We start from the raw sequence: 20,070 nt of genomic DNA, 5'->3' as shown, positions 1-20,070 counted from the left end.
TGGACTTCACTTCTGGGCGTCTCTATCGTTTTCTGCTAAATGGGGGTAAATCATAGAGGCCATAAGGGATTATTGTGGGGACTCACCTACTGACTGTAAAGGGCTTAAAATAGGAACTGGCTCAGAGAAAGCTCACCGAGGGGCTGAACAGGTCAGTGTGGACTGGCTCCCAACCCTTCCCCTCTGCTTTCAAACTCAGTTCAGCCCTCTTTCCCCTCCCCTCTGCCATCCTGGCCCTTCTTCAATTCATCTTCCACACAGCCCCCAACGGGAACTTTCAAAATAAAAAACAGGATATGTCACTGATATCTCAGACTCACCAGTGAGTCTGAAACTCTCTCCACTCTGGCCCCAGGACTCACCCCAGGGCTCCAAACAGGCTTCTCTCAGGTCCTCTGTGCTCTGCTCCCTCCTGCCCCAGGGCCTTTGCCCGCACTGCCCTGCTAGGTGTGTTCATATTTTCCTCCTCCATTAACTCTATCCCACAGCTCTCAGCTCAAGCACCACCCCTTAGAGGAAGCCCTCTGATTTACTCATTTGTCTAATAAGTCTCCTCCGGCTGAGGCTGAGAGCCCCAGGAGAGGACATGTGTACTCAGAACCTAAAAGAACCTGACACAGAATCATCCTGTTGTAATTGTTTGTTGCAGGTTTACAAATGCCCAGAAACATCTGGAAGAACACAGCATTCAGAGTGGCCTCTCTGGCCACTTTGGGAGAGGAGAGGAGTTCACTTACTACTTCACTGAATCAGTTTTTAAGTTAGGACAAAAATAGTGAGGAAGCCTTTCTTGTGGCTACGAAGCTCAAATTAAATGACACCAAGCAGGGGCTGGGAGAGGGGAAGAAGACAAGGGGCATTTCCCCAGCAATCCAGACCTCTCCCACCCCCAGGTCTGCTCCCAGCACATAGTCCCAAAACCCAGCCCAAACACCATCAAAATATTTATTAAAACCAAAGCAGGAGGGAACAGAGCGGTTAGGAAGGCAAATCAAAGTGCAGATTGGAGGAGGGGGCAGAGCAACAAGTGGGGCAGAGGGGCCCCGTGGTCTGGGCTAGTGGCACCCTTCACCCACCGCTTCTGCCCACCCTGTCAGTGAAGGTCCCCCACTCACCTTTCCCATCTCACATCCATCCTGGGGGGAAGTTGGGGCCCTGCAGTGACCCCCTGGGGAGGGACCACCCCCTTGATCCACCCATGGCTGTCAGTCAGTCAGTCTGTCTCCCTCCCTCACTTTCCCAATAAATAAACCGCTCGGGCCTCAGCTCCTTCGGAGTAGGGCAAAGAACAGCTCAGGGACCCCTGCCCCGCTCAGGGGTATAAGGGGTTGGGGCATCGGTCCCACATCCCTCCTACCCTTTGCTGGTGCCCCAAGCTTGCCAAAGAGGCCTTGATAAATAAATAACGCTCCATTAAAGCTTCAATCAGAAAAACCTTTAAGACGACAGAAGTGCTCTCGCTGTCCTGCAAACAAGCAAGCCAAGGCCTCGCCACCTGGCCTGGTCAGCACGCAGGTTTCTGGGGGCAGGTGGCCACCCTGGGCCTCGTGGGGCCCCTGGAGCAAGGAGACCAAAAGTGCAGTTAGAGCCCCCACCACGCGCACACATGGACTCATGCACACACACGTGGACACACTGGGGCGTGTTTTCAGTGCACGCACAGATGTGTTCACCTTCATTCCCCGGTACATGCACACACACATGCTCACACACCACTCACCCCGTGGACACACATGTTGGGTGCCAGGTGCATGCACATACACACCACAAACAGAATCCTTCCCTTCCTGGCTTGCTCAGCCTCCTGGCAGTAGCCAGACTCCAGAGCTAGAAGCTTCTGGAGATAGGGGAGAGGGGTATAAATTAAACGTTTCCAATCGGGCTGGGAGGACGGCCAGGGGCAGGGGGCTCCAGGACTGCAAAGACAGGGTGGGCATCTCCGGAGGCCCTGGTCCCCCCGAGCCCCGTCAGAAATCCAGAGGGGTAAGGTCCCCAAAGTCACAGTCGAAGAGGTCTCTGATGCCCTCACCCTCCTCAAGGCCAAAGTGGTAGTCGAGGGCCTCATGGGGGGGGGACAGGCTGATGAACTCCTCAGGGAGGAGGCCGGAGAAGTCCTCCCGCACATGTTCCAGGAGCGAGTCGGCCGCCACCAGCGGGGACAGGCGGTCCTCGTCCACAGGGGCCCGCGGGCCGCCCATCCGGGAAAGCAGAGGCTCTGGGGAGATGGGGGAGCATCACAGGCCAGGGACGGCCCGCAGGGAGGGCGGGGAGGGCAGAGGGGGCTCTCGTGCCTGCCCACCCCACTGGGAGAGGGACACTGACCCACCGCACCCACCCACCCTTCACCCACCTTGCTCCAGGCTGAGCAGGGACTGGCTGGGATCCGCAGCAGGGGACGAGGGGGGAGATGATGGCGGTGGCACTGTGGTGGCAGGGTCAACTGCCCTGTCCTCCTCCCCAGAAGCTGTCCCCTGGGATGGGGTCTTCCCAGGGCTGATCCCGCCTGCACTCTCCTCAGGGCACAGGAAAACGTCAATGGGGCCTTGTTTGCTCTTAAGGGAGATCTGAAAGGTCTGGGTGGAGGCAGCGGGCAGGGTGAATGGAGGCTCAGCGGACCACCAACCCCACCCAGCCTGTCCTGGGCAGGTCTGGAGTCCTAGGTCTCACCTCTGAGGAGTCTACGGCTTGGAGCTGGGTCTCGGGAGGGGCCTTGATCACCATGACCATCTGCTCTGCAGGGTCTGCAATACTACGAAGGTCCTGGCAGGTCACGTAGGCCAGGGTTGGTGGAGTCAAGGACCACATGACCTTTGACCTCTGGGCTCACCCACCCAGAGAGTTCATAAGAACCCATACCTCATACCTACTTAGTCTGTCCTGTCCTCTTCATACCCCACCCCAGGGCCTGGCACACAGTTGGTGCTTGAGTCTCACACCTTTGAGCCTCAGTTTCCACATCTGTACAATGACATCATTCCACCCACCTAATCCCAAGGTAATGTTGGCTTCCTGCAATAATTTGATGTAGGTTACTTAACACAACTCCACGCCTGCTGCTGAGCATTTATTCTGACCCATGATCTTGGTGTCACTTGGTGGTTGTCTCTGAAACTGATAAACAGAATTTGCGGAGTGCCTAGATGGCTCAGTCAGTTAAGCATCTGCCTTCGGCTCAGGTCATGATCTCTGGGTCCTGGGATCGAGCCCCAAATGGGACTCCCTGCTCAGCGGGGAGTCTGCTTTTCCCTCCCCCTGCTCTCATACCCTCTCATGTGCATGCGTGCTCTCTCTCCCCTCCTCGGAAATAAAATCTTAAAAAACAAAAAACAAAAAACAAAACCTCACGTGATTTGGCTATTTACTAAAAAAAATAAAAGCAAAGAGAAGAACACTTATTTTAAAATAGTGTTTCTAGGGGGTGCCTGGTTGGCTTAGTCAGTGGAACATGAGTCTCTTGGTCCCGGGGTTGTAAGTTCAAGCCTCATGTTGGGTGTAGCATTACCTAAAAATAAAATCTTAAATAAAAAGCTTCTATTTTGGGGGCGCCTGAGTGGGTCAGTGTGTTAAAGCCTCTGCCTTCGGCTCAGGTCATGATCCCAGGGTCCTGGGATCGAGCCCCACATCGGGCTCTTTGCTCAGCAGGGAGCCTGCTTCCTCCTCTCTGCCTGCTTCTCTGCCTACTTGTGATCTCTGTCTGTCAAGTAAATAAATAAAATCTTTTTTTAAAAAAAGCTTCTAGGGACGCCTGGGTGGCTCAGTTGGTTAAGCAGCTGCCTTCAGCTCAGGTCATGATCTCAGCATCCTGGGATCGAGTCCCACATCGGGCTCCTTGCTCCCCAGGGAGCCTGCTTCTCCCTCTGGCTCTGCCTGCCATTCTGTCTGCCTGTGCTCGCTCTCGCTCGCTCTCTCTCTGACAAATAAATAAATAAAATCTTTAAAAAAAAAAAATTAAAAAATCTTCTATTTTTGTGAATGAAAGATAAGTAAGAACTTAGATCTCTGACCTTGAAGCTACCCCCATGGACGAAATCACTACTAAATAAATGTTTGTTGCTGCCGGTACTAGTTTTTCTTGTTTTAATCTGTGCAGTTTGGGCACTGACTACTTTCCCCTCTTGCAGATGAAGCTGAGGCACAGAGGGGCTCTGTAACTCGTCCAGCCTAACACCAAGGAAGCGCTCAGCCCAGAACTGGCAACCAAAGCCAGAGCCCCGTCCTGAATTCAGGGCCCGGGGTCGCCTCCCTAGTCCCACTTGGATGGGGCCGCACCCAACGGTCCTGCCCATCCCCGGCCAGCGCCCCTGACAGTCCAAGGATATCGCTGGCTGTCGGCATCCTCAGAGAGCAGCCTCAGTTGGGTGGTGCAGAGATGGATCAGGTGGTCCAGCTGTCGCTCGCTCTCCTGGAGCTGCCGCAGGTCCTGGGTCAGGCCTTCCAGCCGCCCGCCGATCCCCACTGCTGCGTGGCTGCCTCTGCAGGCGGCAAAGGGAGGGTCTGCAGCTCCCAACCTGGGAGCCCTAACCCTCCGCACCCAGTCTGCTGCTGCCCATCCTGGGAGGCCCAAGCAAGCCTTCATCCCTCTCTGGGTCTGGCGCCCCGGCTGAGAAACAGCAGAGAGCGGAAGCTGGGCTCCAAGTCAGCCTAGCAGGGGTCTGAATTTGGGCCTGGACGGCTGTAAATACCAACATGTCCCTTCCAGGGGGCACCGAGAGGTAGATGATGGCATAGGCATGCCACGGAAAACTGTAAGATCATATAAAAGGACGAGAACGTATCAGATGTACAGACACGGATGCACTTCCAGGACATGTCATCAAGTAAAAAGAAAAGAAAAATGATGCAGAAGGGAATGATCCACCAAAAACTAAAAAAGATGTGTCCCAGAGAGGGGACTAGCATGGCCAGTGAAGGGGGTTAAGAGGGGAAAAACAAAACAAGAACTAACAAGAACCAAACAGTTGTGTCAGACAATCCCACTGACGGCAAGAGAAGGCAGAACGGCCATCACCTAGGGTAGGAGGGGTGGGCAACACTGGGAAGGAGGCCAGGGAACTTTCTGTGGTGCTGGACATGTTCTTCATCCTGATCTGGACGGTGGCTCGCCAGGCGAAGAAATACAGGACGGCGCACGGGGCTGCAGGTGTAGCATCTGCGGACTTTCCTCAGGGAAGCCACCTCCCCCCCCAAGCTGTGGTTTCCCCAGCTAGACAGGAGGATGCCAGGATGCGGACGGCCACGGTGGTGATCACCATCAGCTCCTGCACGCTGGCCCGGCCCCGGGCCCCAGCCTCCGCCTGCCCTCCCGAGTGGCTGGTACCTACAGCCACTGGATGTGGTTCTTGGACTTCTTGGCAATGAGCTGGATGCCCTCGAGGACATTGGTGATGTCATAGATGCGCCGTTTCTGCACCTTCAGCACCTCGGCTGCCCAGTTCAGATCAACAACGCCATCAGCTGAGCGGCTCAGCAGCTCCAGGAAGCGCTTTGTGGTCAGATTCAGCGAGGTCTCATACCGTGACTTCTCCCCTGGGGATTTCACACCTGGGGGTCCAGGCACGGAGGGCGCCTCAGCACCACCCCCACACCCAGCCAGGCAAGCCTTCTAGGCAGGGCAGGAAGATGCGGGGGATGGGCAGATGGCACCTTCCCCTTGGCGAAGCCAACAGGGAGGGCCTGGGCTGCTGCCTGCCAACCACACGACATTCCTCTTCTGGCTGGGGAACTCCCCACCCCCCAGGGCCTGCGGAAGCCATGCCAGCAGCCACTCCAGCTGCCCCTCGGGGGCCCCCAGAGGTCTGGCTCAGGGCCAGGCCTCACAGACCGGAGCTTACTTTGCCAGAGTGTTTGTCCATCCACACCCCCAACTTGGGCCCTGTCAGAGGGCCTGCTGCAGCCCAAGCTCTGTGGGTACCTTTTCCTGGGTGGCGACCTCTGCCCCGGGCCGGCCCGCTGCTCTCAGCCAGGTACTGATGGTCTGTTTCCAGGTCCAACCTCCGCTTTACCTGCGGCAGAAACAATGGGAAGATGCCCAAGAATTAGGAGTGAGGCCTCAGGAGACCTGGCTCAGAGCTTGGTGCTCCTGGGCCACCCGTGCCCCACTCTGTGTAGTAGGCTGCCTCCGTGAGGGTCGGGGAGCTCCCAGGGGACACAGTCCTACCACACGGAACAGGTCAATCAACAGGAGTTCTAGCTCTGCCACTACTTCCCTGGTGTCTGTGGTGGTTTTTGTTTTTTTTTTTTTTTTAAGATTTTATTTATTTATTTGAGAGAGAATGAGAGAGAAAGGGCATGAGAAGGGGAGGGTCAGAAGAAGAAGCAGACCCCCCGCTGAGCAGGGAGCCGGATGTGGGACTCGATCCTGGGAACTCCAGGACCATGACCTGAGCTGAAGGCAGTTGCCCAGCCAACTGAGCCCAGTTGGCCCCTGGCGGTAGTTTTAAAAGAGGTTTGCAGGGGCGCCTGGGTGGCTCAGGCGTTAAGCGTCTGCCTTGGGTTTAGGTCATGATCCCACGGTCCTGGGATGGAGCTCCCTGCTCAGCGGGAAGCCTGCTTCTCCCTCTCCCTCTGTTGTGTTCTTTCTCTCACTGTCTCTCTCTGTCAAATAAATAAAAATTTTAAAATAAAATAAAAGAGGTTAACAAATTTCTTGATACTCTTCTTTTCAAAAAAATGGGGCCTAATTCTTTTCACGTTAAGTATGGGCCAGATCTGGTAACTTGCTTCCAAGGAGCAGTGTGATGGGGGTGATGACAAGTCGCCTCTTGGACTGGGTCAGAGACGCGGTGGAGCTTCCTTCTTCCTTCCTACACTGGACCACTCGTCCTGGGGAGAGCCGCGGCCATGTCCCACAGGCGCAAGTGGCAAGGCACTGAGGCCTCCTCCAGTAGCAGTGTGAGTCTTAGAAACAAGTCCTCCAACCTCAGATCCTGAGCCAGAAGGACTAAGCTAAGCCTCCTCTGAATTCCTGCCCCACCAAGTCTGTATGATAATGAATGTTTGTTACTGGGGTGTTATTTTAATTAAGTTTTTAATTTCAATTGTAGTATCATTAACACACAGTGTTGTATTAGTTAAGTGCTTGTTGTTTTAAGTCATCTGGCTCCAGGTCCCTTGGGCAAGCCACCTCCTCTCTGGTTTCTGTAAACATGGTGGCCGTTAGTGCTCACCACATGATTTGCACATGTTAATTCATTCTGTCCTATGGGTTAGCAGCACAATAATGGCTCTGTTTCGAGGCGCCTGGGTGCCTCAGTCGGTTGGGCATTTGCCTTCAGCTTAGGTCATGATCTCAGGGTCCTGGGATCGAGCCCCGCATAGGGCTCCCTGCTCAGGGGGCGTCTGCTTCTCCCTCTCCCTCTGCTGCTCCCCCTGCTTCTGCGCTCTGGTGCTCTCTGTCAAATAAATACATAAAATCTTTAAAGATAATAATAATCATGATTCCATTTTACAAATAAAGTAACTGAAGTCCAGAAAGGCCCAAGGTCAGATGGCCAGGAGGCGGCTGAACCAGGATTCCCATCCAGAACTCTCTCGGATTTAGTCACATACACTGGAGGACGGAGATCGCCCCCAGAGTCCCAAAGAGATCTCAGGCCCATCCTGACTCACACCAGCCAAACCTGCCCCTCCCTCACCCACAGGGTTTCCTGAGCTAGAACCTCTTTAAGGCAGCCATGCCCTCATCACATCTGGTTGCCAAGAAATCCCATCACCACAGTCAGTCTCCTCCCCACCTCCATCTGTCCCTCTCCAGCCTAGGACCCTCCTGCCACTTCTCCGAGTGAACTTCTGCTGAGAGGGGTTTTCCCACAAACCTCTGCCTCCAAGCTTCAGCCCACGGGGCTTCCCTCCCAGAAGAGCCCTCACCCACCTCCCTCCTCTTCACACGGATTCTACCCACCTCTGTGGGCAGGCACCTCACCCATTACTTTGGTCCTTCTGATGCCGCAATGACGGGGCCTCTTCTGCCAAAGTGTGTCAAACTCAAGCTTTGCCCACATTATCTCTTCCTACAAATTTCCAGAGACGCGTCTGTCTCACCCGGAAGACAGTGACCCCTCAGAGGCAGGCGCCGGGCCTGAATCCTCACCATCCACTGTGGGACCTGGCGCTAACTAGCATGTTTGCAGGCTCATGGGTGCCCTCGGGCATCCCGGGGGCTAGAAGCACTCACACAGGCCGAGTGCCTTTTGTGCACTGAGCTCCGCTGAAGAACAGTGTTCCGCACATTCAGTCATCAAACCCTCTGTCCAGACCTTGCAACAGATGCCGTGATGACCTCCCCTTCCCCAGGGGCCTGCACCTCAGAAAGATCGTTTGGTGGGAGCAAGGGCCAGGAGGTGAGCCCTAACAGGCTGGCACAGAGCCCATGTTCCTATCTGCCACGTGCCCTGCCTCCCTGCTGGCTAGTCCAGAAGCCAGCCCCCGACGCCAGCCTTGTCCCTTGGGCCGGAACCTAATGTGCACCTGCCAACAGCACCCCTCCTCTTCTCCCCGTTCCTCAGACCCCTGCCCACCCTGAAGCCAGGTCAGTGCCACACCCTGAAGCAAGGGCTCAAGCAGATGTCCATTTCTGCCACTGCTCTCCAGACAGCTTGGCACAGAAGCCTAAAAAGGCAGAGCTGAACTGCCTTCTCGTGATCTCTCTGTCAAATAAATAAAATCTTTAAAAAAGAAAGAAAGAAAGAAAGAAAGAAAGAAAGAAAGAAAGGCAAAGCTGAAGACACACAGAATGCTGGCGAAAAAATCTGGACCACTCCATCAACCATCTGTGGAAGGGGAGCCCCAAAAAAGTGTGGCTCGTCCGGCCCCTGGAATACCACGTAGCTGTCAAGGCCCGAGGGAGGGTGACACAGAATCCACTCAAAGACAATGACAAGAAAAACATTGTTAGAGGGCCATGCATTGATTGGATCCCTTTGTGGATTAAAAAAAATCTCATGAAACATCTTTCTCTGGTTTAGTTTCCTGTATTTTAGAATCCATTCTAGGAGTAAACTCCGGAGGGTGTGTGGGTGGGGACCACCATGGGGGCTGTTATGGTATCTTATCAAGGGTGGATGACCCACTGTTTAAACATAGAAATAAAGGGAAAACTACAATCTCTAAAACTTAAGAAAAAGAAAATGGTCACAACCACCTTAAAAAAAAACAAAACAGGCTTAGGAAAAGAAAGCAGAAGGAAAAATGGATGGGTTGGCATCTAACTTTTTAGTCTCTTAACTCTTTTTGTATAGTAAATGTCTATTATATTTAACTTGTTTTTTTTTTAAAGATTTTTTACTTATTTGACAGACAGAGATCACAAGTAGGCAGAGAGGCAGGCAGAGAGAGAAGGGAAGCAGGCTCCTTGCTGAGCAGAGAGCCCGATGCAGGGCTCAATCCCAGCACCCTGGGATCCTGACCTGAGCGGAAGGCAGAGGCTTTAACCCACTGAGCCACCCAGGCGCCCCTATTTAACTTGTTTTTTAACAGCCATGACAACAGGAAAGAAGTGGATGGGAAGGGCCAGAAGAAACAGCTGAATTGTACAGAAACTTGTGTATGCGAGAGGTGCTCAATGAATGCTCACTGATGCTGAAGCTGAACCCGTGGCTGGCTTCAAAGACTGCCCCAAACCAATGCCAGTGCGGAAGGTCAGAGGAGGTCACAGCTGCATTGGCCAGTGGCTACCCAGAGGTACAAGAGGGGGCAGTGGTGGAGGGCCAGTGCTAGGCCCATGTTTCTGCGACTTCAGCTCCGGCATGGTGCCAGCCCTCACCACCCTCCCCACACATCCCCCCACCCTGGGAGAAAATGGCTACTAGTGCTTCAGTGCTGTGAGGGCAGAGGCTCCTTAAGGGCCTGTGTCTAGTACCTCTTGGGCGTTCACTAACTCAACAATTGAATGAATGGAATGCTCGGGCCTACAGGGCAGCCCCTAACACCGCTGAGGGTGGGGTGGAGCACTGGGGTGGAGCACGTGTCCTCAGCCCAGTCTCAGGCAGTCCCTCAGAGCCTGGAGCTCAGCCTCTACAGCCCTGGGGGTCTGCTAAGTACTCAGTTTGCAGGTCCAGGCCCCAGGCTGGCACCTGCACAGAAAGGCCACCGGAATATAGGTGACCTGCCCCTTGGTACAATCCTCTTCCCTTCACCCATCAGAAGGGTCCCTGAACTTCCTTCAACCTCTATTAGCATCTCCAGGGGGCAAAGCATCCCCGTGGCTAATTGGTTAACCACTCAGGAAGTCTGGATTGGTCCCTCCATTTCACTAGCTGAACGACCTACCATCCCTGGGTCTCAGCTTCCCTCTCTGTAAAAGGGGATGGATGTTGAGAGTTAACTGGATGAAGTGCTTGGCACACAGCCTGACACACAAAACAGGCTCAAAACAATGGTGGCTCCTATTGTTATTAACATCTTGGTGATTCCGGAAGGAAGGCAGCACTGGGCGAGGGGCCAAGGGAGTTAGGAGAGACTTGCCGGGATGCCTCAGGGACCAGCTGCCACCCAGGCCCCCATAAGCAGTTGGACAGCTTCCACCTCCTTGCCCTGGCTCTGCCTCACCCCTCCCACTCGCTCCAAGCCCCCTGCTGAGACCCCATCCTGCCTGGCTGGCCTGGCCCCCCTGCCCCCTGCCAGCCTTCCATGCCCCACCTTCACCCACAGGCTCTGCCAGTCAAACTGGTCTCCACACCCAGTCCTGCAGCCCACGGGTCCAAGCTTCAGGCCTCTGCACCCTTCTCCCCTGTAATTCAGCAACCTCTTTTTGGGCTCCCCCGCTCCCCAGTCCCAATTGCTCTTGAGCCTCTTGCTGCTCAGGGAACACTTTATCAAGCCATCTCCCTGGGATGTTTACTCTCCTGGCACTGGGGGCCTCCACTCCAGCTCCCAGAGGCCCAGCCCACCCAGTACTTCCCTGGGGGCCTAGGGGTCTGCCTGCCTGATTAATGAGGCTCCATGGCAACCAGGGCCTGTGAGGGTGGAGGGTGGCAGATGGAAGGACAGGCAGAGGGAGGGGATCAGCAGCTGGCCCAGCCACCCCGCCCCTGCAGAGAAGGCCTCCCAGCCAGGAGGCCTGTCCCCAGAGGCCCAGAGGCCCAGGCCTGCACCTGGCAGTGGAGGCTCTAGGGAGGAACGAGGGTCTCCTCAATGACTCTTCAACAGTCTGGCCCCAGGACACCCCCTCTTCACCTCCCCAAGGAGCCATCCCCACTACCCTGCCACGAGTTCTGGTCTGGAGCCAGCAGGCCTCAGTTCAAATCCCAGCCCCACCACTTGCAGCCGTATGACCGGGGGCAAGTCACTTCCCCTCTCCGGGCCTCAGTTCAGATGGGCACAGTGCCAACACTGAGCTCACAGCATGGTTGTGAGTTTTAGCTGGCTCCAAGTCTGCCAGAGACCTGGCATGCATGCAACGCCAACTGAATACGTGGGCCATTATTACCACTGATTCTGACCCTCAAGCGGCTCTGGGAAGCTGAGGCCCGCCGCAGAGGAGCAAACAGGGACTGGCCCGAGGTCACCCCGCACCCCGGGGCGGGGCCTGGAGGCCCCACCCAGGCTCGGTCCCGCCCAGCCCGGGAGCTTCGGCCCACCCCCCCTCCCCCGCCCCCGTTGCCTCCGGGCCCAAAACCGTGCCCCGCCCGGGTCTGCAAGGGGGTCCTGACGCGCACTCGGCCCGAGGTCCCTGCTGTCCGTACCGGCGGGCGGCCGAGCGCAGGGCGCGGCGCGCTGGGTGTGGGCCGGGGCGCCTGCGGCGTGGCGAAGAGCAGCAGGTCGGGGTCGCGGGGGCCGGCAGCTGGCGCGGCGGGGGCCGGCGGGGCGCTGGCGTCCTGCGCGGTGGAGATGATGACGATCTGCGAGGAGTCGAGCAGCCGCAGCGCGCCGGCCCCGAGCAGGGCCTCCAGCGCCGGCGCGCATGGGCCGCCTGCGGGGGCCCCGGCCACGGCCATGGCGCTCACGGCCCGCGCGGCCCGGGTGGCAGGCGGCGGCGGCGGCGCGGGCCCATGGCGGCAGGCCGCGGCGAGGGCTCGATCCCGCTCCGCCCCCGGCCGCCGCTGCCTGCAAAGTCCCGGCCACTTTTACGCGCCAAATCCTTTTTGCCGCGAAAGAGCCACGAGCCGCCGAACGCTCTCACCATTGGCTGTCCGGACTGTGACGTAGGCGACGGCGACGGGGCCCATTGGCTGCAGCGCGCCGGACCGGCGGCAGTGGGCGGGTCGGGGCGTCGGCGCGAGGAGGCGCGGCCAATCGCTGCACCGGGCGCGCGCAGGCTTTGTCGGGGCGGTGCCAAGCGATTTCGCACTCCCCGCCCCCAGCCGGGACTGTCCCTACCCGAGGCGTGGTGGCCCCGCTCCCACCCCGACGCACCGCATCCTGCTGATACGTGGAGACCTTTAGGGCAGAGGGTCCGTTCTGCACTTCACACCATACGCAGACCTCACGTGACCCCTAGACTCCGCCACCTGTAGCTCTAACAACCTCAGTTCGGATCGCTAGAAACTGCCCTTCCTCTTTTCTAAGTTCAGCCCCACCTCCAAAGCCCCAGCTGCCGCTCCCATCCTCAACTTGCCCCACCTATACCGTTTACTTTCAAATCCTGCACCTGCCTTGTCCCTCTGCCCCCGAGCCTGAGCAGAAGGGGACTGCTACGAAGTGGGGAGGGACATCTGGCCCAATACAGCGTGGGGCTTTCCTGTAAGCCTCCTTTTAGCTGGAATCTCTTCAATAGTCAATGCACAGCATCTGCTTGAACTCATTCATTCACCCATTTATTCAGCAAACGTTTTGAGAGACTGCTCTGTGCCCCATTCTTAGTTCAGACCTTGAAGAGCTCGGTTTAGTGAAAAGAGGAACAGAGATAACAAATGTTTGGAATATGATGAGGAATTTCCACCATTAACTCCATGTTAGAACTCACAAAGGGAGGAGGTGAGGGTGCTGAGCATGAAAATGCATTTAATCCCGAGGCCCTGGGACCTCTCCATCAGCCATTTCTCATTGCTCAGGTCAGCTGATTTGACCAATATTGTCCTCTCTGTGCCAGGCCTTGTGCCAGCTCTGAGGGCAGAGATGTGAGACTTGATCATTTCTATGAACTTGCCTGCCATCTGGTGGGGATGATCCACAGGGAAAAAAATAAAAAAATAAATAAGGAAAAAGAAGCTAATACACAAACAAGGATCATATCCCTAGGGCAAGAATAAACATGACTTCCGCCAGAGAGCCCTCCGGGGTCGTAATTACTCACTTCCTCCATTGCTCAAGGCTGCCTCTGTTCCAACACTGACCACACATTCAATTGCTCCATCTGCCTCTCCTACCAGACTGGGAACTCCAACAGGGCCTCCTCCCAACACTGGTCTCACCCAGAACAGGTGCTGAGAAAGGTTAGGAAAGGAACAGACTAGTGGCTGAGGCTACCCAGAGTACAGCATGGAGGCCCTAGGTCTTTAAAAGGAGGCCTCAGCAACCAGCTTCAGAATCACCCGGGCACTCATTAACTTTGGGTCCACCCATCCTTGCCAATTTAGAATTTCTAAGTGCTCAGGAATCTCTGTTTTCACCATCAGTCCCCTACCCACCCCACCCCGCAATGCTAGATGATTTTTATGCAGGTTCACATTTGAGAACAAACAGTATACCAGTATAACCAAAATGTGTAGTGTAGCCTTGAATTATAGCCCCTTGAGGACAATTCTCAGCTCCAGTTTCCTCATCTGTAAAATGGGCACATTGCCCTAGCCATTCCTGGGTTGCCATCAGGATTAAAAAAAAAAAAAAATAGGGGATCTACTGTAAGTGTTCCCTAAACTATGAGGTGATTTAGGACAGCAGCAGGAGTTTCCAAAGCAGTTTTTGAAATTACTCATGGTAGGGGGCACCTGGGTGACTCAGTTGGTTAGACATCTGACTCTTGATTTCAGTTCAGGTCATGATCTCAGGGTCCTACGTGAGATCTAGCCCTGTGTCGGGCTCTGCACTGGGCGTGGAGTCTGCTTGGGATTCTCTCTCTCCCTCTCCCTCTGCCCCTCCCCATCCTGCTATCGCTCTCAAGAAAAGAAAGAAAGAAATTTCTTGTTGTAAATCCTAGGTTGTGAGCACTAGAAGGGACCAGAGAGACTGTAAGCCTCTTGCTATAGAGATGAGAAAATTGAGGCCCATTCAAAAATAGGGACCTGTGAGGTTAACCAGTGATAGAATTTGGCCTACACTGGATACCCAGGCATGGGGCTAGCCTGTCCCTCTTCTCCCCAGATAGAGAAGCCACCATTATTAGAATGGTAGGTCTCATTTGAAATAATCAAGCCAGACTCTGAAGGAGTATAGAGAAGTCAGCAACATTCCCATTCCAGGTGGAGCTTCCTTTCTCTGTATCTTCCCAAAGGGAAGACAGATATGGCTGTTATTGCCCCATTGATGAGAAAGCTGAGGCTCAAAGGGTCTCATCTACCTATGAGTCCCATCTACCTAGCAGATGAAAAGACATGCTTGCTGGAAGTCAGAGCTAGGGGTTTACCAAAGCCCTGGCCTCCCCAAAATATTCAGGTATCCAACCTCCCAGGTAGAAGCAGGTGCCTTTCTTCCCACAATCCCTCCTGTCCTGCTACAGCAGAAAGGAGTGAAGACCAGAATTCCCAGTGTGAAATCAAGAAAGAGATAAGAGCCTTCTGTATCTATTAATACCCACTTGAAAGCAGCAAAGGCTTGAAAGATGGGGCCCCTTGGCCTCAAGCCTGGGAGATACTGATAAGGCTGTTCTCAACATCAACAGTGCTCTTCAGGCTGGTAGGTTTCCAAAAACTCCACAGTTCCTGGGCAGCCACTTCCAGGGATGATCTCTTTTCAATCAATAATCCCCTAGGTGAAGATTGTTTATCCACATGGTGCAGGAAGAGGGGGGGCACTTGCAGCTTAAGGTCAGAGGGCGGAAAAGAGATGGGAACTTAGCCGGTTCCACTGCCAAGCCCTAGTGTCTGCCCTTCATACCTCATCACTCCCTGTAAATACCCCAAGAGCCAGGCTCAGGGCTGTCAAGATTATAATGTGTGGTTCCCGAAAGCTAATATGATGGATAGCGGCTTAATTGGTAGGTGTTCACCCCATCACCACCTCCACCAACATCTAATGCTAGAGGAGGAATCTGAAGGGGTGGAAGCTCCTGGGGCCACCACCATCCTCAGTGTGGAGGTATCTTTCCCTTGAATTTTTCCCAGAAGCAGGATTGTGTGGAACTGATAGGAAGAAGAACTTCTGAATTAGGTGGCTCTAAATGGGAACCTCGGTCTGTGTGACCTTGGACAAGTCAATTCATTTCTTGAATCTCATTCAATCCACAGATATTTATTAATTATTTCAGACATTGTGCTGGGTGCTGGGGAGACAGCTGGATGGAAAACAGACCCCCTCTCTCATACCTGGAGCTCACAGTCCAGCGGGAGAGTCAGAATTATTTACATGAACCTGCACAATAGGCTCATTAAGAATTTTGACCAAGGGGCGCCTGGGTGGCTCAGCCATTAAGCATCTGCCTTTGACTCAGGTCATAATCCCAGGGTCCTGGGAGCATCTGCTTTCGGTTCAGGTCATGATCCTGGGGTCCTGGGATCGAGCCTCACATCAGGCTCCCTGCTCAGTGGGAAGCCTGCTTCTCCCTCTCCCACTCCCCTTGCTTGTGTTTCCTCTCTCATTGTGTCTCTTTCTGTCAAATAAATAAAATCTTAAAAAAAAAAGTTTGACCATCCCCCCTAAAAAAAGTTTGACAGACGACACAAATAATTCAAGCTTATTTTTTCCACATACACCACCTCGATGAAGGATACATTCTTACATCTAAAAAAAAAAAAAAAAATTAAAAAAAAAATCTCCAGACATGAACATCCCATCATTATAAAGACTGCATCATTGGAAGAAATGATTCTGTGGCGACTTAAGGGGCATAGCAACACCCACTGTTGCATTCTGGCAGGGGGAGGCAGGGAGCTTTATGTCTGCAGCATGACATTGGTCTCAAATGGTCCGCATTGCTACACTGAATTCTCTGACTGACACTTCGCTGCCCTTGGAGATGTCCTGTCACTGTGCCAGTTCTGGCTATGTCTGCACATTGGTCTCTTACCCATCTGAGAGGCCATCAAACATAGGAGCAAGCTTGGGAATTGGGCTGACCCCAACTCTGTGCCTTGGCTAGATGACCTTGAGTAGGTGATTCACACTCTCGAAGGGCTTGGCTTACCCCATCTGTACAAAGGTCAAAGTCTCCTTTATAGGATGTGTGTCAGGCTAAAATGAGAAAACAAGAAGATTTGCAAACTGTCCCACAGGTATGATTTCATTTGCCCATGAAGGTTTTTTTTCTTCCTGAATTGTGAATTAGCTTAAAATTTTCTTAAATTGGGGGCACCTGGGTGGCTCAGTGGGTTAAGCCACTGCCTTCGGCTCAGGTCATGATCTCGGGGTCCTGCGATCGAGTCCCGCATCGGGCTCTCTGCTCAGCAGGGAGCCTGCTTCCTCCTCTCTCTCTGCCTGCCTCTCTGCCTACTTGTGATCTCTCTCTGTCAAATAAATAAATAAAATCTTTAAAAAAAATTTTTTTCTTAAATTGGGAAACATTATATAAAAATTTGAATATTCGACTTTCCTTTAAAACAGCACTAGCCAGACCATCGTGGTGGTGCTAAGTGGTTGCTGTCCCCCACTGAGCCAGAGCCTTGGCCCTCAGTGGCCTTCCTTGTCCTGCTACTCCGGGGATTTAAGTTCATGATCCCTGATGCCTGCGCCTGGCACAGAGTAAGCACCCTTTAAATGTTAACTATTACTAGTGATATTCTTACTGCTGAGGAACCAACCAGCACCTGTGCAGCTCCTCTGTTTTGCACGCAACTAAAGAGAGGACGTGAGCAAGGAAGAGTAGAAAAAGTGGGGCTTTCGTGGTGGAACAGGAGACATGGGGCTTGGTGCCAGCTAACAGCTGCCTAGCTGTGTGGCCTTGGCTAAGTCCTTGGCCATCAATCGGTCCACGTGGTTAGTAAGATATGGGTCGGAGGGTCCAGGGTATGGCCTCAGTGACAGGTCTCAGACCCACAAGCCATCCTCCCTCCCCCCAAACCCCATTACCCACTGAATTCATGCTCTGGGGGCCTCTCTTTTCTCCAAGGCTCACCCAGTGCCACTTCTATTCTCTGCATCACCCAACCTCTGAGGAGGGATTCTGCTTTTCCAAGGAGAGGAGGAGCACCAGAGATAGTAACCGTGCTAGCCCAGAGCACGGCGGCAGAGCCAGCAAGGGAGCCTTAGAGCAGAGGGGCTCGGTGTTTTACAGAGGGGCTCTGTAAAAGGAGAATGATAAAAAGAGCGTGTTTACTGGATAGGGTTGTTGGGACATTAAAGTGCTTAGGACAGTAGCTGGCGCACGGAGCGTGCTCAGTAAATGTCAGCTGCTGTTAGGAATCCAAGAGGAATCACAAAAGCTGCTTGCTTACATCTCCTCTCGAGGTGGCAAGGAGGCAAAGAAAACTGCTCTAGAAAGGCTACAGAATCGGAGAATTTTCGTGAAGCAATCTAGGCATACCCTCCCCCTCCCCAGGAGGCACAGGTGGGCACAAAGATAAGGAGAAAAATACATTCAAAGGCCGATGGAGTGTATAGATGAGGCGATCCCCTATTCCATAGATTCTAAACTCCCCCCCCCATATTTTAATATCTCTGAAATTGAGGTACAATCAATAGCATGTCCTGAATTGTAGTTGGTAGCTCTTTTCTTTCTCAGGGGGTCCCAACAATGTCGGAGCTCTTCTTCCATGGCGCCTTCGGGGTAATGAGATCTAATGTACAAAACGCGCTGGGCACAAGCTCTCAGATTACTCTCGCCGTCTTCAGCATCACCAGCACATTCGAGGCTGGCCACAGCGGAACAAGCGGCTTTTCTTCCTTTTTCTCGTTTTCTCGCTGACACCTGCTGACCTGCATTTGGTCCCGGGGTTGACAGGCACATGGCAAATGCGGTTAGGGAGGGCCGTAGGGAGGGCTCAGGATAGGAAGAGAAAGGCTTTTCATAATATATTAAGATATTCAGAGAGGAGGAGCCAGGGATTTTTTTTTTTTTTAACAAAAAAAAATCCCTGCTGGAAGCCAGAGTTCTGTATATGCCAAACAGGCCAGGAAACCCAGCAGGCCTCCTGGAGCTGGCAATGAACCGAATCAGGGGCATTGTGTCCAATCCACTGGCTGGCTGAGGGGGCATTGTTAGGTCCTGGCCCTGTCTGGGAAGAGGGGGCTGGAGGGGGCAGGGGGAGTGTGTTCCCATGACTCCCTGGGGAGTAATAACAATTGGGGCCAGCTGGGAAGCCCGCATGCCAGGGGCCCCAGGCCTGCAGGGGGCTGAAGAAGCAGGGGGGGGGCAAGGTCAGGGCTTCCCTTTCTCAGGTGGGGGGGGCAGGGCCTAAGGAGGGGGAACATGGGGGTCATTCGCTATACCCCTCTTTCTCACCCCCACAGCCCTGGGTCACAGAGTCTCTCTAAATTACACCCCATATGTGCCCACTTCTCTCCACCTCACAGGCCCACCCTTGGTCCAGACCGCCATAGTCTCTCCCCCAGACTCCCGCCTGCCTTCCTCACTGCCGACCTGGCTGCCTACACTCTTCTCCACGTGTTGCGAAAAGAATCTTCCTAAGAGTTAAATCACATCACATCACTCCCCAGCTGAAACCTGCCAAAGGCTGCCCATAAATAACACTTAGAAGGAAACCCAAACCACTTAGTCTGGCCTACAACACCCGCCTGCTAGGCCTGGCCTGCTTCTCAGCCTCCATGCCCGGCACTCCAGCACACCCCCGCCCTGTGCTCTGTCCCAGCCTCACAGGCTTCCTGCCAGGCCCTGGAATGCTTTCAGCTGGTTCCCTCCTCTGCACGTTTTGCAGATCCTGTGCTGGGAACACCCTTCCTCTGGATCTTTGCATGGCTCCCTGTTCATCATGGGTCTCAGGACCTTCCCTGGAAAATAGACCCTTTTTGTTCTCCCCTTCCAGGTCATTCTATGACACTGCCCTGTGCTTCTGACTTCTAGCACCCACTGCCCTCCAAAATGATTAACTTTGTGCCAGCCTTCCCTCCCTAGACTGTAAGCTTCTGGTGGGCAGGACCTGGCCCCTTCATTGTTGAGTCTTAGTGTCCAGTGTCACTAGGTACTTGGTACTTAGTAAGGACCAGGCCAACATCAGCCAGTATATTTATTTATTTATTTGACAGGGAGAGACACAGCGAGAGAGGGAACACAAGCAGGGGGAGTGGGAGAGGGAGAAGCAGGCTTCGCGCTGAGCAGGGAGCCCGATGTGAGACTCGATCCCAGGACCCCAGGATCATCACCTGAGCTAAAGGCAGACACCCAACGATTGAGCCACCCAGGCGCCCCCAGCCAGTATTTTTCTTATTCCCGTGCTCAGGGCTTGGTAAAGGACACCTGCCATGTGGTCAGGCTGGGACGTCACCCTCAAGCAAAGTTCTGAATCTCCTCTATGAGCCCCAGTTCCAGGAAACTTGTACAGAAACAAAATCACATCTGTGTATTCACCAGCCTCTGACTGCAATGCAGCACCTTGTGTTTCACGCCTGCAACAGACCAGAGGCCTATTAGCAGCACCAGGATTTTGTCAGCGACAGAAACCACAGCTACTCCTGTGCCGTGTCCCAGCTGCGCCAAGGTCTTGAGGTACTGTAGACACCTAAGATACCTGGGACATCAAGACACTTATAGACCTGCCACTATTTATTTCTTTAGTGGGTTAAAAAAGAAAAAAAGCATATATTATTAAATTACAAATTTAAAAAATATTTTGATAATTATCTCAAGTCAATATAATTCTTGTCTTTTGTAATCCTGTGTATTTTACTTATTTATTTAGAGAGCGAGATCACGAACACATGAGCCGTGGGGGAGGGGGAGGGGCAGAGGAGAGAGAGAGAATCTTAAGCAGTTTCCATGCCCAGGACTCGGGGGGGGGGGGGCTCAATTTCACCATCCTGAGATCATGACCTTAGCTGAGATTAAGAGTCAGACACTTGACCAACTGAGCTACCCAGGTGCCCCCT

The 20,070-nt window shown here is 53.7% G+C and overlaps 1 protein-coding gene across 2 annotated transcripts; it reads right to left on the bottom strand.

Annotated features, from left to right (window-relative positions):
• Positions 1-76: 76 nt before the first annotated feature.
• Positions 77-12,088, bottom strand: E2F1 (E2F transcription factor 1). 2 transcript variants are annotated; one of them, XM_032350941.1, is made up of 8 exons: positions 11,682-12,088; positions 5,912-6,002; positions 5,322-5,541; positions 4,320-4,472; positions 2,668-2,782; positions 2,351-2,573; positions 2,030-2,215; positions 77-1,556 (listed from the first exon to the last, which is right to left on the bottom strand). In XM_032350941.1, the coding sequence occupies exons 1-8, from the start codon at positions 11,931-11,933 to the stop codon at positions 1,438-1,440; spliced, it is 1,359 nt and encodes a 452-aa protein (XP_032206832.1). In that variant the 5' UTR covers positions 11,934-12,088; the 3' UTR covers positions 77-1,437. The 2 variants fall into 2 exon arrangements, with proteins under 2 accessions (XP_032206832.1, XP_032206833.1); XM_032350942.1 differs by having other exon boundaries at positions 1,451-2,215; positions 11,682-12,087.
• Between the last annotated feature and the right edge of the window lie 7,982 nt (positions 12,089-20,070).

The sequence above is a fragment of the Mustela erminea genome, chromosome 7 (genome assembly GCF_009829155.1).
Source record: "Mustela erminea isolate mMusErm1 chromosome 7, mMusErm1.Pri, whole genome shotgun sequence".
In the NCBI taxonomy this organism is placed as follows: Eukaryota; Metazoa; Chordata; class Mammalia; order Carnivora; family Mustelidae; genus Mustela; species Mustela erminea.
Note: the sequence above shows the minus strand (reverse complement) of the source record. Positions and strands in the feature narration are given on the sequence as shown.